The 15568-nt window shown below is 37.2% G+C and overlaps 1 protein-coding gene across 2 annotated transcripts in view; it reads left to right on the forward strand.

Moving 5' to 3' along the window:
- LOC109854107 (discoidin domain-containing receptor 2-like) overlaps positions 1–15568 on the forward strand; it is a 79502-nt gene that overhangs the window by 51047 nt on the left and 12887 nt on the right. For both annotated transcript variants that reach the window (XM_020426890.1, XM_020426891.1), the window contains exons 3-5: positions 6040–6142; positions 8849–9080; positions 11848–11995. In XM_020426890.1, the coding sequence (XP_020282479.1) occupies positions 6040–6142; positions 8849–9080; positions 11848–11995 (483 nt within the window). The remainder of the gene's footprint in view (positions 1–6039; positions 6143–8848; positions 9081–11847; positions 11996–15568) is intronic.

The raw sequence follows: 15568 nt of genomic DNA on the forward strand, positions 1-15568 counted from the left end.
CACTTCACGTTCAATTTGTGCGACCGGTGTAAAATAATTTTACTGCAAATTTTACGATATTAAACATATGTGCGCGTTTTACATTATATTTTAAATCACTTTTAATTAGAGTTATTATTTTATTATATCTCTCTCTCTATATAATTTTCCTCTTCCCTCTCTTTCTTTATTCATTTTATTATATCTTGCGTATGTTAATTTTGATTACAATTAATTCACAATATGCTGGCTGTTTTTTTATCTCACGTTATTACAACGAAGTGTGAATGTAACAACGAAACAAAGTAAAACTGACAAGATGGATGTCTAAAGGCGAAGTTGGCAGCGCCGAAGTTGGCTCGTAACGCGAAGGAAGAGACACATGATATATTTCATGTAGATCAAAACCTCGAGGACACACGCGTGGGGTGTAGTAAAAATTTTGACGAGCCGAGAATGTTTTCGTATACGAACTGTACGAATATACGTCGCGTTCTATTCATCAATATCTCCGAGTATCGTCAGTTGATATCAGGTAAGAAATTCACGTTCGGCTAGACACATCCATTTACGACGTTAAAATATAGCCCGGTAGCGTGATGGTTTTCCGAATAACATGGTTTTGCGACACATCGCCAAGAGCCGAGCGTGTGTGTGTACATATACATCACGCATTAACGTATATGTATTTTTATTATATTCATACACACACACACACATCACATTATGTATGTTTTGCGTTTTCGTCGTCTTTGAAACCTCGTGTTCGAATGGGTGTCCGCTTCATCCCCTTCTTTTCAGTGCCACGCAGTGCCTGTCTTCCCGTCGAAATGCCGACGGGATGAGTGCGGCGCGCCCCGCGGAAAGCGAATGTGTTTCGTGTTAACGTTGCCGCACACACGATACACGCATACACACACGCGCACTCGCAAATGGCGATCTACGTATCTCACAGCGGGCGCACGTAAATCCGTATATCCCCGCCACAGAGGACGACCAAGGGCTGTTGCGAAGTTCTGTCGTGCATTTCTGATGGCTATCATTTGGTATTGTAATCCGGACACACCGAGACGAGAGCATGTACGCGATGATAATGGACGAATAATCGCTCGGTCCCATCGACGTACAACGCTAACACGATTTTCGAATTGCGCCTCGCGCACACTGCGCGATAACGAGCCGATGAAGCGACTACCAATTATCATGCAGTAAGCTTGACGAAGTCTGCTTACAAACAGAAACGGTGTAACGTCAAACGTGTCCGTTTTGCTGATTTATATATACGTACGTCAAATCGTATATATACGTCGTCAAGCGGAAATATGTTCTGGATTATTGTTCGGTTAATTTTGTCAGAGGCCTTAATTCGCGCCGCGAATGCGCACAGTTCGATCCACGCGTATCTATAAAACGTTCGAATAAATAACTTAGTTTGTTCGATATAAAATAGCCGATAGCCGGAAAGAAGAAATCGATAATTCCTCAAACTGGCAGACATGTCAAGTGCGGTTCAGAGGAACACGGAACCACGCTATCGGCCAGGATCAACTATCGTTGCAGTTTCATTTGTGCTTAGTTCGGAGGATTATAGACGGGACACCTGACGTACTCCCATCGAATCGTTGGAACGAACGAACGCGAACGAATCGGGAACTAGATAGAAACAAATAAGAGAGAAGAAGATAGAGAAAAGGGATCGAAGGAAAAGAAGAAAAAAAAAAAAGAGAGAGATTTTGCCTTGGCGCGGTAGTCGAGTTTTCAAGCAGGTAACCTCTCCAATCCGAAATCCTTATTTCGAACGAGGACAAACAGGAGAAATCGCTGCGGAAAAAAAACGCGCGACCCCGTCGGTCACCGGTTCATCCGGTACGAACGAACGGTAGGTACTCGAAGAACGACGAGAAAGCCGATTTTGCGCACAGAGCGCATCGCGCGACAGGAAAGTTTCCAAGTCGGATTTTCATTCGGTAGTAACGGCCGGCAAAGCGGGCCAGATAACATTGGGGAACATCTCGCGCGCAGGACGAGTTTTAGCATATTCGTGTGAAAGGTTAACATTCGCGCACATGCCGGATTAACTTGGCGATTGCGTTCTACGCTGCGCGTAGAGCGGAAAGAATGCGGTTTGTTGAAACTCCAAAAGACGAGCGTTTTAATCGACTTTTATTTTTTCAACGAATTATTAAGATAAAAACGTCACTTTGCGCGCGCGCGTGTATAGGAAAAAAAAAAACAGAATTCGAGAGAAAAGGAGAACGTAAGATATTTTTGCAATATTTTCAAAATTAGTTAGGGGGGATCTCTCATATATGTGATGCAAATCCAGCATCCAATATGAATTTAAGAATTGATATTCAATTCAAAAAACTCGCGCGTAAAAATTTACACGCAAACAAATATATATATGTATATATATATATATATGCAGTTTTCCGCACAACATCCTGCGATCGGCTTGTATGACCGCAAATATATTTCTTAGTTGAGAACGTAAGATATTTGCATCGAGTAAAAAAAAATAAAAATATCGCGCGAAAATTCGCGGAAAATAAATGTAACGTATATATATATATATTTGAGGAGAGGATCGTGTATTACAACAACTTAAATTACCTTAATACATCTTGCGCAGCTAACGTTGCGAGACTGGCGGGGGAGGCGCCAAGACGCGCATCCAACCAGTCCTGAAGGTGTCTTCGTGGCGCTGACTGTGGCCGAGGCGTCCGGATTTCCGGCTGTCGTGTCCTCGGGTTCGCCAAATTGCACGCCACCTGGCAAGACGAATAGTTCGACGTGGAATGCGTCGCAATGAATCCACGAAACGCCTCGTATACCACCGACCTCGCATCAGGATTCTCCTACCCGGGACAATGTTACAAGAGCTGTTACTTACCTGGCACTATAGTCGAGATCGTTGCGCGGACATTCCGACAAGTACGAGCTGAATGATAGAAAACGGAGTGATTTTGCGCGAAATTACACTTTTCGAGAAAATATATCGCGTTCGATGAGCAAATTGTCAGCTTTTCTGCGGATTGTTCTTTTTTTTTTTCCCCCAATAAAACTTAATATATTTCTCAAATGTGTGTTTCAAAACACATCAGTTGTCATTGCGCTTGATGTATTAAACGTAATTTTCGGCATCAATAGCTCGCTCCGCGTTCATTTATCAATTTGTGACTTTGTTTGCGAAGTTAGTTATCATTCCCCTTTCAGTGCTTAGTCTGTGTTGCACAGCGCGTGCAAACACGACACGGACGATCGCGGACACGATGGCGGGAGCGGTAGCAGCAACACCGTATCGTTTCTCCTGGGGTTTGCGTTATTTCATGTCGTTTGTGACTGGCGCGGCTTCCACTATTTTTCGATCGAACGTTTGACATGTGTTTCTTTTCTCTTATCCGCTCTATTTGTGGATTGGAACAAAGCGCGTCGCGGAAGAATATTTGCGTAAAACCGAAGGGAAAGATGGAGAGCGCGTGAATTCTATGAATACGTTTCCCACCAAGTTCAAATGCCCATGCGATTTCTATGTGTCTCGCGGTGTCTGCGAGGGATGTCTGCCGACATCTGAGGGATGGTTGCAAAATGTCTCTCGCCGGTACCGTAACGCGACAACCCGAATATAGAAACTTAGAATGAAGTTATATCAAATAGTGCGAAGTTATGATATAAATTCTATATACATATATATATATATATGTACATATATATTTTTCTCTTCATATATCGCACAGCATTTCGCGATTTTGTTTTTATAACTTATTTTATAACTTATTTTATAACTTGTTTTATTTTTTTTTCAATATTTTATATTTTGAATACTTTTCATATTATCGAAACTATGCCGAGCAAATAAAATTATATTAAGTATTAAAATCGATACCGTGTTGATATGCTGCTGATGTATGTACACGTGCACTTACATATGTTTATTTACTTTCTTTAAACGTGTAAATTAATACACGTGAAAATATTCGAATTAAATTCGATTCGAAAATTTACATAAGGTGCTTCTCATATATGTGAAATACTCAATTTACCTTTTCATGGGGAAATTAAAAAATTCATTACGAAAAAGACATCAAACTCGGATCTCCTGATGTACGCATATATATATATATACATAATATATAATTGCACGTACATCCGGCATATCGGCTCGGTCTTAAATATTTAGTTGTACGTTTTCACGAGCTTTTAACTGTCGTAAAATTACATTGTTAATATTAAATAACAATTGTAATTTTATACTCGGGATGCGTTTCACATCTCTCTTTTTATTCATTATTATAATTGCTTCTCACAATATGTACCAAAAAAAAAAAACTAATGACACCATAAAAATTGTTATATTGTTATAGAGAAAATTGTTATATTGTTATATTGTTATAGTTGGCATAAAAATTGTTATAGAGTTGTTTAAAAAAAATGTTTTACATTGTGCGCGCAAGGAGAGTGCGTGTGTATACTTTACACACAAGTCAGTTTGAGTCCGCATAGAATCGTGTGTGTTTTATAGCGATTTGTTGTATAGCAGTTTTCAACGATCATCTCGTTTCTACAACATCGCAAAGCTCTTTCGCGCGCATTTTCCCCCAAAGCTGGTGAAAGATCTATGAAGTTTTTAGTGGATTTCGTTGTAACGACGTCTAGTAGATTTTGATAGTAGCACCGTTACTCTCGAGCGGTAATAACGACAATCGCGATGTTTATTGCTCGAGTTCCTGACTTTGCCCCATCGTAAGGAAGAAATTCCAACCCGTCCTCCTGGCCGACTTTAGACCCCCGATCGTTTACTTCTTGAGGTTTCTCTAAGAGGGTTGCCGAACCTTACATAAAAACCGCACAGCTGACAGGCATTGCAAAAAGATTTAATCGACCATACGCGCGCGCTCACGTTTGACTGTACGTCGTCCGGGACCAATAAAATAAGGACAGACTCGAACGATTTTTCCTGTTCGTTGATTTCAGAATCAAAAGGTTAGGTTTCTCCGCGCGTTTTTCTCCGCGCTTTGTAATTACGCAGAATGCCGCGTTGGAAAATAAACCTAACAATTATAACGTTTTTTAATACTCGTTGTGTGTACAGAAACACAAAGCGCGTAACCAGATATAATCTCAAATATCGTAGAAAAAAAAAAAACTGATGCTCGCAATCGTTTTAAGAGAAAAATCTGGTATTAGACTTTAGAATTTAATCCGTACGGCGCGAAATGAGAAATGTTGCCCGATCGATATATTTTCCTAATTGTAAATAAAATCGCGCGAGATAGTTGATCGCCGTTCGATCTCGCAGAGCAAATTTATTCAGGGCGATTGATCCCCGGTATGAAGTTTTCCCATGGCGGGCGAAGGATTCGTTTCCGCGGCGCAGCTTTTTGTTGTCCAACGAAAACTTTAATGGAAAGATTACAACCGAATGACAGTAAACGTAACGACCGCGAATTGAAACCGTGAATGAGATCGCTGAAAGACTAATAAGTATAGTGATTGGATAATATCCCGACGGCGATGCGGCTCGAAGCTTCGAGCCATTTGCCACTTATCCCAACTCCGCGAACAACGATTGCGACGACGACGTCGTAATTGCTATTTACGTTCGTGATTCCCGCGAATACACTCCAACTTTAAAGAGCGCTTCCCAATGATGGCGCTATAGTGCGACGTATCACGCACTTGTTGTTGTTTCTTTCTATTGATTGTCTTTCGAAAGAGAGCTTTACGGCAAACACAATGCGCTGCCGATTGTATGGAACGCCAGGAATGAAAGGTCTATTGTGCGTTTACATTTGAAATAATTTTTTTTTACTCGCGCACAATTTGTTGCAGCACACAAAACAACGATTATGAATAATAATTGTTTCAATACTCTTTTTGTTGTTAGTTAGAAAAAAATTTTGAAGAAAATTTCAATGAGAGGAATAATTAAATTAATTTTTAACTGTATAAAAACAACTGTGCTGTTTTATGTATCGATGTGTATGTATATGTGCGTACGTACATTATGTTCTTCAAGTCAAGTTTGTTTTAATTAAATTAAAACATGTCATGTTCCAGGATCATGTAATCAGTCCCTGGGAATGGAATCGGGTGACATACCGGATTCCGCGATCACTGCGTCCTCGTCGTACGTGACGAACGTCGGACCACGAAATGGCCGGTGAGAGCGTATTACTTTTACGACGTACTATATATATATATATGTGTTCCCCGCAACGTTAAAAGATACGTTGCTAACCGTTTTTTGATGCACTACGCGCGAGAAGAGAGTAGAGATTCGTCCATCAAAACTACGAGTTTAACGCACTGACATTGTCCGCGGGAGGTTGTGCCGCGCGCGATGCATTATTTTTCTGCGTTCTCTTTTTCGACGCGCCCTCGTTCCTCTATATTTTACGCAGCTGTCGCGCATGTTTCGGTTTATAACTCAGCGATCCCATTCATCCATCTATTGCGAAAGTTTGCTTTTTCCGAGCACCGGCGATATTGATTCAACGCTCACACATCGCGAATTTAACTTATTCAAACCTAATTTTCTCGGAGTTAACTGTCTAACTGTGCCCGTATACGCGACCGTCGTTGGGCGTACAATTCGATCCGCGAAAAATATAAAGTAATTATAAAAAAACAAGATGAGAGGCAGTTGAAGCAAGACACGGATGTTGTTGTGCAAACACGTGAAGATGATTTTTATTTTTCAAGATGTAATGTGTATGTATAATGTGATAACGTTTCGACCATCGGTTTTAGGTCTTTATCAAAATCTTTCTACAAATTGAATATAAAAACAATAGATTTCAAAGAACAAAAAAATTTTTAAATACAAAATACGCATTGTAAAATTAATACGTAAACTTACAGTAATATGCTGTTATTAAAGTCGTCGTGTAACGAGATGGATACATGTTAACACGTGAGCTGAGTCAATTACTGATTGAAAATTTGAAAAATACATCAAGATGAACAGTGAATTCAGAGGTCGAAGCATGCGCAATGAAAAGTTTAAGCTGTATTAACGACGATTTAATTTTTAAAGTAATTATATTTTACGGAAGATAAATATCTGTACGCGTCTATTTTTCTTACATTTTGTTTTCTACGAATCAATTTATCGTGCCAAAGTGTAACTTAAATACGAGAATCTCTACTGTACAAGAGTAAAATTACATTTACGCAGAAGTTTAATTTGATTATTAAAGCCGCGTTGTGACAAAAAAAAAACTTGTACATATTGCCGTATAATTGCACGCAAAATATACGTATCGGAAATTGATGTAATTAATCAACAAATGAATAAAATAAAATGAGAGAAGTGTGCAAAATTTAATTTTCTGTTTATTTCAATATGCGTTTGCGTGATAAATGTTTCATAATGCAACAGATTAATGCGCTATATCTTTTATTGGAGCAGGATTATACAAAGTTATATTGCAAAATACGCATGTGGTTGCTAACAGATTGCGTTGTTAAAAAATTAATAAGCAAAAAAAAAAAACAAAATTATGAATACATACAGCGAGAAAGTGATCGCGCCGAAATTAACGCGTTCCGCCGCGAGATAATTAAAGCAGTGGTAAAAGACAATCATTGATCAGACGTCAAGCGCGCTTGATAAATGAGTATTGCCGGAAGGTTCGAATTCAGAATTGTCGGTTCGGGAAGAGCTCGCTGCATATACATGTATATACAACAATGCCTCATAAATGGCTCTTAAAAAAATCGATTTATATACAGAATTATGATGAATTGACGAATACGTGCGTGTAAAAGAATTTAATATGACAAAAATCATACATGTGCGCAAATAGAATTTTTTTTATTATTTAATCGAAGTTTTTACGGAATTTTTAAAATATAATCTTCAGCAGAACGAAAAATAATTCAGTGCATTATATCTAATACCACACAGAAAGTTACGTTCTCTCCGCGTTCGCGGCTTTACAATATTAATAACGAGCTTTGTTCGTACTTAGTTGACACTTTTCACGCGTACGGAAGTTTTCGTAAGAGCGTAATTTACTTAATAATGTGAAATTTCTATCGAGGCCGCGTGTATGAAACTTTTGCAACAATAAAACTTTTTCGTATTGAAAAGACTGTGTCATGAAAAACTCTACGTAAATGGCAAGCGAAGTGACGCGGCGGAAACAAAAAAAACGCTGTCTGAAAATCAATCGTCGGCGAAAGGAAAGCCAGAAAAAGCGAAAATCTTCTTGTTTTGTGGTAAAGCTAACTTCGTTATTAAGTACGAGGCTCCACTCTCTCTCTCTCTTTTTCTCTCTCTCGGTCAGAAGTGCTTGAACTGGCGTAGACTTTTATTAGCACCATTTAAAGCGAACGTAAATAATCGACAGAAGAGGAGAAAACGTGAGCGGAAAAGCACACGAGTAAAAATCACGGATTTGCCGTTTAAATATACTTTTCAGACGGTGTGAAAGTTCTTAAAACCTAGAAATGATCTCGCGAATTGTTCTTTTTAGTTCAAAAGATAGTAACAGAATCGCGCCGTACAATAGGTATAATTGCACGAGCAAACTTTCCGCGTTCGCGCGTGCGTGTGAGTGTGTGTGTGTGTGTGTGTGTGTATTGTACATAAAAGCCAGTAGAGTGTAATAATTCCGTGGCAAAATGAAATCTAACGATTCACATTTATTCGCTTGCAACTCACGCAATTGTATACGCAATTATCTTCTTTTTTTTTTTACAATTTTAATGCAATTTTATAATCCTAAAATACGAGACATAGATTTTATACATAAAAATTCTCTGAAACCTTATAAAAATAATTGTTTGTCAGATACATAAAAAAAGAAGAAATACTATTATTAACACGTATTAATAATACAAAATTATTCTCGTAAACTAGACTTCGGACGGAAACAGCCGGCGGTGCTTGGTGTCCCAAACACCAAATAGAAAAAGGGGTTCACGAGTGGCTTCAAGTTGATCTGCAAGGTACTCACGTTGTTACCGGTGTGCAGACACAGGGCCGTTTCGATCGCGGTCGTGGTCAGGAATACGTCGAGGGTTACACCCTGGAGTATCGACGACCCGGCTTCACTCGGTGGCGTTCATATAAACGCTGGGACAACAAAGAGGTAAGGTAGAACAGGGCGCACATCTGGCGATAATATCTATAGGAAAGAGGTGATCGCACAAATTGGGCTATTTGCCAAACTTGCTGCCTCTCTCGCTATTTCTCGACTAATTAACTAATAAATTGAACAGACTGGATCATCACGTTATTTTATGAATCTCTCAATAAATAAAAAATCTATTAAAACATTTTTTAAGAAAACAATGAGACAACAATATTATATATTTTTTTGCTCTTTCTTAGCATGTATATTATACTTTCATGTAATTGCTAATGTTAATAAATGTGTTAACTTTATTTTTTTTATAAAAGAAAAACAATAGTTTTTTAAATTTATACAATTCTGTATAAAAATTTATTTATCAATGTGTTTTATATATATATATATATTTTTTTTTGTTATAATTAAAATATACAACAAATCCGTAACAGTGAAAAGTAGTTATTGCATAGAAGAGAGCAATTGCGGAGTTTGATTACGACGAACATTCAATAGTGGAAGTGTCGTGCGCAGGTTATCGGTAGTTTACACCATGTCTCAATTGGAACAGACTCAAACAAACGTGCGCAAACGATACGTATAGAGCAAACTTGTAAAACAGGTTGCAAACGACCACGCGCCTGTTGTCAAATTGGCATTTTATTCGATTGAAATTGTACGGGATCTCAACTCCCCGAGTTACTTTATTCATAGTTAGAACTCTACTTGGCAATCGCTTAATGACGCTTAATTGGTGGAACTTCTACTAATTAATTATCTGTAAGAAAATTTTAACGCGCAAACTAAAGTTCCTAAAGACGGTAATATAAAGAGAAATAGATGATTTAAATATAAGGAAATGATATGTAATATTTTAAGAAAAGTTAAAATAAATAACACGCACTTTTTGTGGTACCGTATTGTGGTATCGTATGAACAGCAAGTAAATGTACATCGAAAATATTGTTTGCGCAAACAACCGGGAGAAGAGAGGCAGAATATAAATACATTTATAAATACGTTTATAAATTAAAAACTATATCTACATGGATATATATCGGAGAATAAACCGCGCAAGTATGCAATTTTCACGATTTGTTTATTCGAAAATTTTATTATTCAATGTGCTTGCGAACTTGTGATTTAATTAATACGTAATTTCATTTATTTGTGTAACAGTGAACGGATATACGGCTAGGATATTCGCGCGTTGTCATACGAGTATAAAAACTCAATAAAAGTACATTTCGCAGTTATTTTTTCAAAAAAAAATAAAATAAAATAAAAATGTCTTTTCACGTTTAAATAAAATGTATTCTTTTTTCTCGCGCGATATCAAAATTCTTTTTGTTTCACGGTTGATTGGATCACCATACGTTCAACTTCGATTTCGATTTCGAGCCACAGCTTCTCTATGGTACCCCTGCGCGCCGGGGTATCCCAGTTGAGAAACAAGGAACTGAGAAGCAATCGATAAACGATCTACTCTTGTGCTAGAGAATTGCACGTAACGTCTTCGTGCCGTAACGTATGGTTAAGCGTCGCTAAAAGTGCAACTTCCCCTTTTCGAGAACTAGACGTTTTCAGTCTACCCTTTTCCCTCCTTGTTCTTCCATCGGCGATATTCTCGCGAATATCGGGCTCGAGATTGAATCGCGCATCGCTGCCTTCGACAGTGCGCGCTCCCATTGTAGAATTATTTCTATAGCGATCGCTGTTTCTATCGCGGTAACTCCTATCGTTTTTTTTTTTTCCTCTTTTTATTACTTTCTGATAACAAGTTTTATAATTATATTTTACAATTTTACCACTTATGCGCATAATAATATTGTATGAAAAAAAGTAATAACGAATAATAATAACATTTTCATATTACAGATAGAAAATAATTTGTTGCTTTTTTATCTTACAGAGATATTCAACTCTATATTGCACAACTCACTTTGTCACATGTATACATGCATACAAACTTACGTCTCTGTTCTATAAATAATTTCACCATTTGTGATGCCAATATGCAATGCGATCATATAAATGATTTAATGATATGGTCATTGCATTATATTTAGATCGAATAATTCCATCGCTTAATTAAATACTCATGCGATTCATAATGAAACTGTGAGATGAGCCGAAGTGCGGTATCCGAGGTCGTAAATAATTGATTGCCAGAAATCGTAACAGTTGGTTACGCCGGAGTGTCAATTCACGGGAAGTTTACGGCGCGCGCAAAGTTTTCCCGGATAATTCGTATTTATTAGCGCGTTACGTTTTTAAAACGCATTATTATTGTCGAAATTGTCGGGACTTGTCATCAGACGGATGTTTCGATATTTTCATCGTGAAAAATTTATGATGCCTGCACACATTTGAGCGGCGCGCGCACGCATTCGGAGTCGGTATATTATATTAACCGATTTCAAAATTGAGACGTCTATATAAATACTGAGAAATTTTCGGAGCGAAATGTGTCCGTTATACAGAGTTTAATCGTATTAACGCTGTATGGTCTTCTCGTGATAAGAGTCATACGTGGTTAAATCCGCAGCCGTCTAGAAAAAAAAAAAAAAAAAAAAAAAAACAAACTCGCCTTTCTCGTCAATACAGCGAATTAAAAACAAATCTCGTTATTCGCGCCGTCGAGGTGACGTTGTTAATCCAAAAATTGTTCTCTTTGCGTGTCAAGTGACGCGCAAGAGTGACGTCGCTAATTTTATCGCTTCTCGCGTTTTCTCTGTTTTATTAGTAGTAACATTTATTGTATTGTTCTCTTTGATTCTCCCCGTAGGTTTTAGCCGGCAACAGCGACACTTCTACCGTCGTGTCGCACAATTTGATTCCGCCTATCTTTGCCAGCAAAATCCGAATTCTGCCGCACTCGGAGCACAGACGTACAGTTTGTCTTCGCATCGAGCTCAAGGGATGCCGAGACTCGAGTAAGTGTTACAGTTACTATAAGAAAAATATGTTGTGCGCATCTCGAACAACGTATAAGTACGCAAATGTTTTAAAATTCGAACTACGTTTTATATATAGTTTTTAAGTGTGTTGTTATAAATTTCTCATTTTGAAATTGATTTTTTTTTATTGTTATAAAAAAATAAAGTAAAATTAATATATTTACGTTTGTGTGTGTACGATTACACATTATTTAAACGTATATAAAATAAATATAAATAAACGTACATCATCAATATCCCTCGTAAAGAGAGAAACGTAATTTTAGAAACACGATAATGACATTTGTTGTTAATCAAAAACTCTTATGCAAATAAATAAATGTTTTTGTTAGTCATCTCTCGTCATATAAAGTTTTGCAAGCACAAAACGCCACACACATCCGTGCAAACTTATTCGGTTGTAGCACAACCGAATTATCATTGAAAATGACATAACAGCAGTATGCGCGTCTCGTGTGCGTTGTCACTAACACGTTCGCATCAGAATTTTCTGTGTGTTGCCAATAAATCAATAAACACAACAAGATAACAGAAGCGACATTAAATAGTCTCTGAATATGCTTCTCGTTTGAGCGTAAACAGAAATTACGGGCACATCGATTTTACTGCAAATATTCGCGAAATCATGAATATTTGAGACCGGAAGCACGTACGTGCAATTGCATTTGCACGTACATGGTTGAATGGCGTTGACGCGACGTCGCTCGAGTGGACATCTAACGATTAATTTCCAAATTGCAATTTCATTCAATTTGCCGAGACGTCGTTGAGACGCTTGTGAGAAGGCATAGGGTGCCGTTGGCTCTAACTACAGCGCTAGATCCCATTAACGTTGGTAACAGCATTATACGGACGAGCTCATTCCTAGGTCGAGCCTGCTACATTTATTTTTGACCCAGTTCTAGCATCTACTGTCTCTCTTCAATGAGCTGTTACTATTTGTATGTGCATTGTAAATTGTTTGTTTTACATCAAAAGAAAAATAACAAAGGTTCTATAACAACAAACAAAATTGAAACTGTCGCAATTTTTTTCTCAACTTGAAACGAAAAACCAAGTGCCGAAACAGACATAAAGATTGACAATTAAATGTAATTCATCTTTTGTTTAAATACTGATAAGTTTAAATGTACAACATAATTTTTATAAAATAATTGTTCTTCTGTCCATTTTTTAATTTTTTTTAATTTTATTAAAGTGATTCGCGATTTGTTGAATATTGATATTCTTACACTTTTAAAAGTTGACCGAGATTTCTTAAAATTTCTTATTTATATCTTTGAATAACATGCAAAACGTGACAACTTTTAATTCATTTTTTCAGTTTTTTTTCAGTAATTTGTTTTGTCTCTCTCCGAGTCTCTCTCTCTCTCTCTCTTTCTCTAGTTTTGATCTAACAAAGTAACGAATGTTAAGTATTCGTGACGCATACGACACCCATTCTCATAATTTATGTACAGGTGCGTGTGTTATGTATAACAAACATGCTGTGCTCTACCACAATGCTATTTGCATAAATTTGCATACAGTTTCTTTTCTCGTCCGCGTTATTTTACCGGACTCCTAAATTCAAGACATAATTTCATACAAATTCTACAAAAGCAGCATATAAAGATCAGAGATAAAAGCACTGTATAATTTTTGTACACTACTAACAAACATTTGCTTACCGCAAGCGTAATGTTTAACAATAAGTTGAACATATTTAAATAAATATTTGCAATATATATATATATATATTGTTTATATCTGTTTTCTTTTTTTCGACTGTTTTTTCGTTTGTCTTTTTACGTGGACACACGCAAGAAATATTTTTTCTTACACATTTTTTTCTTTCATCTTGAAACCTCGCGTAGTATAACACAAAGAAAGTCGGTTGAAAAATTTCTCATTAAATGCTGACAACACAGAAGCTCTCTACTTTCAAATGAAAAACTTGCTATTGTTGGAATATGTTTCACACAAAGTAGAAACCGTCAGTCCGAACGATAATATTACACAAAGAAGAGAGAGAGAAAAACACGTATAAAAAAAACGTTAAATAAAAATGTGATATGTTATATATTCAATATAAACGATTATTTTTTTTAATTTACAGATACATAATTACTCATATAAGTATATATCTACAAATTAGTAGAACTGAGTAACAAATAAAAAAATTTTACTTTTATAAAAATAAATATATTTTTATTTTCTATTAATCGAATCAATTAATGTGTGTGTGTGTGTGTGTGTGTGTGAGACAATGAAGTTCAGAAGCAAACTCTCATACAGGTACACGCAAGTTGAGTAATGTTTCAACAAATAATGACATCCACAGTACTTCAATAAACTTTAATGACGTACAACGAAGTTGTCGTCACTGCCATTAAAGATCCTTTCTATAAAATAATAAATAAGTTTTTTTTGCTGTAATATTTTTATTATCGATCAGCAGATCTTTTTTGAACGATGAGGTCTGTTGTATTATGAGAAATAAAAAAATATGAGACGATCATACACTGACGCAAGTCCGTACCCTTATTATCAGTGCTAGGGATATACGTATTTGCATAAATCATTTTTCTGGGTCGCTAATATCCAACAGCAACCGAGGTCGCGCACGTGCGAGCGATGACGTATGTAGCGGCTACTGGCGGCCGTCGCCGGTAAAACGGCGACATGAGAGCTTTCGCGCTGTAAGAAGTATTCGGAGCGTGTGAGATCGGAGCTCGACTGGGCGGGTATGCCGGATTTATGGCGGTCGTGCACGGCATCTGGTTAAAACAACGTTGATGCCCTGCCCCGAACCCGGTGAACACGAACGATTACTCCCGAATCGCGGGGGGCAACACGGCCTATATTCGGTCAACGGCGATACAGAACCGCCACGACATTGTCCTGCTGCTATTGACATTCGCGGTCTGACAGGATACAAATGTACCAAACCTCAGCTGATAGAACGCGATTGGAAAAAACATGTGTACGTGTGTGTGTGTGTGTGTGTGTGTGTGTATCATTTACGAATATGACGAATATTCGTTCAAGCGACCTTTTATATGGGTACGACAGCATATGAAAAATTATATGTTGATCTATTAACTTTGATTGTAGAATTTTATTGTCGTGAAACAGACAGATTTTTGAAAGAAAAATCAAACTTGAGCTGTTTTTAGAATATAGAACAAAATCTCTTTCGTAGAACAATTGCGCACAAAAAATACGTAATTTATAGAATATATATATATACATTCATCTACAAGTTTTTTTTTTGCTGCTTAATGTCAAGAACACGTCATAAAAAAAAAAAAGGAAATTTAACTTGGAATTTGTGTGACGTAAAACGCACAATTATTCCGGTTTTAAGCAAGTAAATCACCGCGCATTAACAATAATCTACAAACCTCGCGTGGATATATTTCTCTATTCGTATATAAAAGAGAATTGCATTAACGCGAAACTTGTTAGGAATTACACTTTCTCGTTGCGAAGTCGTTCTTAACGATCCCAATGAAAATTCGCAATAATTTCGGGCCGCGGAAGAGAGAAGATTGCTTGGCGCAGATT

This window comes from Pseudomyrmex gracilis, unplaced genomic scaffold (assembly GCF_002006095.1).
Source record: "Pseudomyrmex gracilis isolate BER0280 unplaced genomic scaffold, ASM200609v1 scaffold_59, whole genome shotgun sequence".
In the NCBI taxonomy this organism is placed as follows: Eukaryota; Metazoa; Arthropoda; class Insecta; order Hymenoptera; family Formicidae; genus Pseudomyrmex; species Pseudomyrmex gracilis.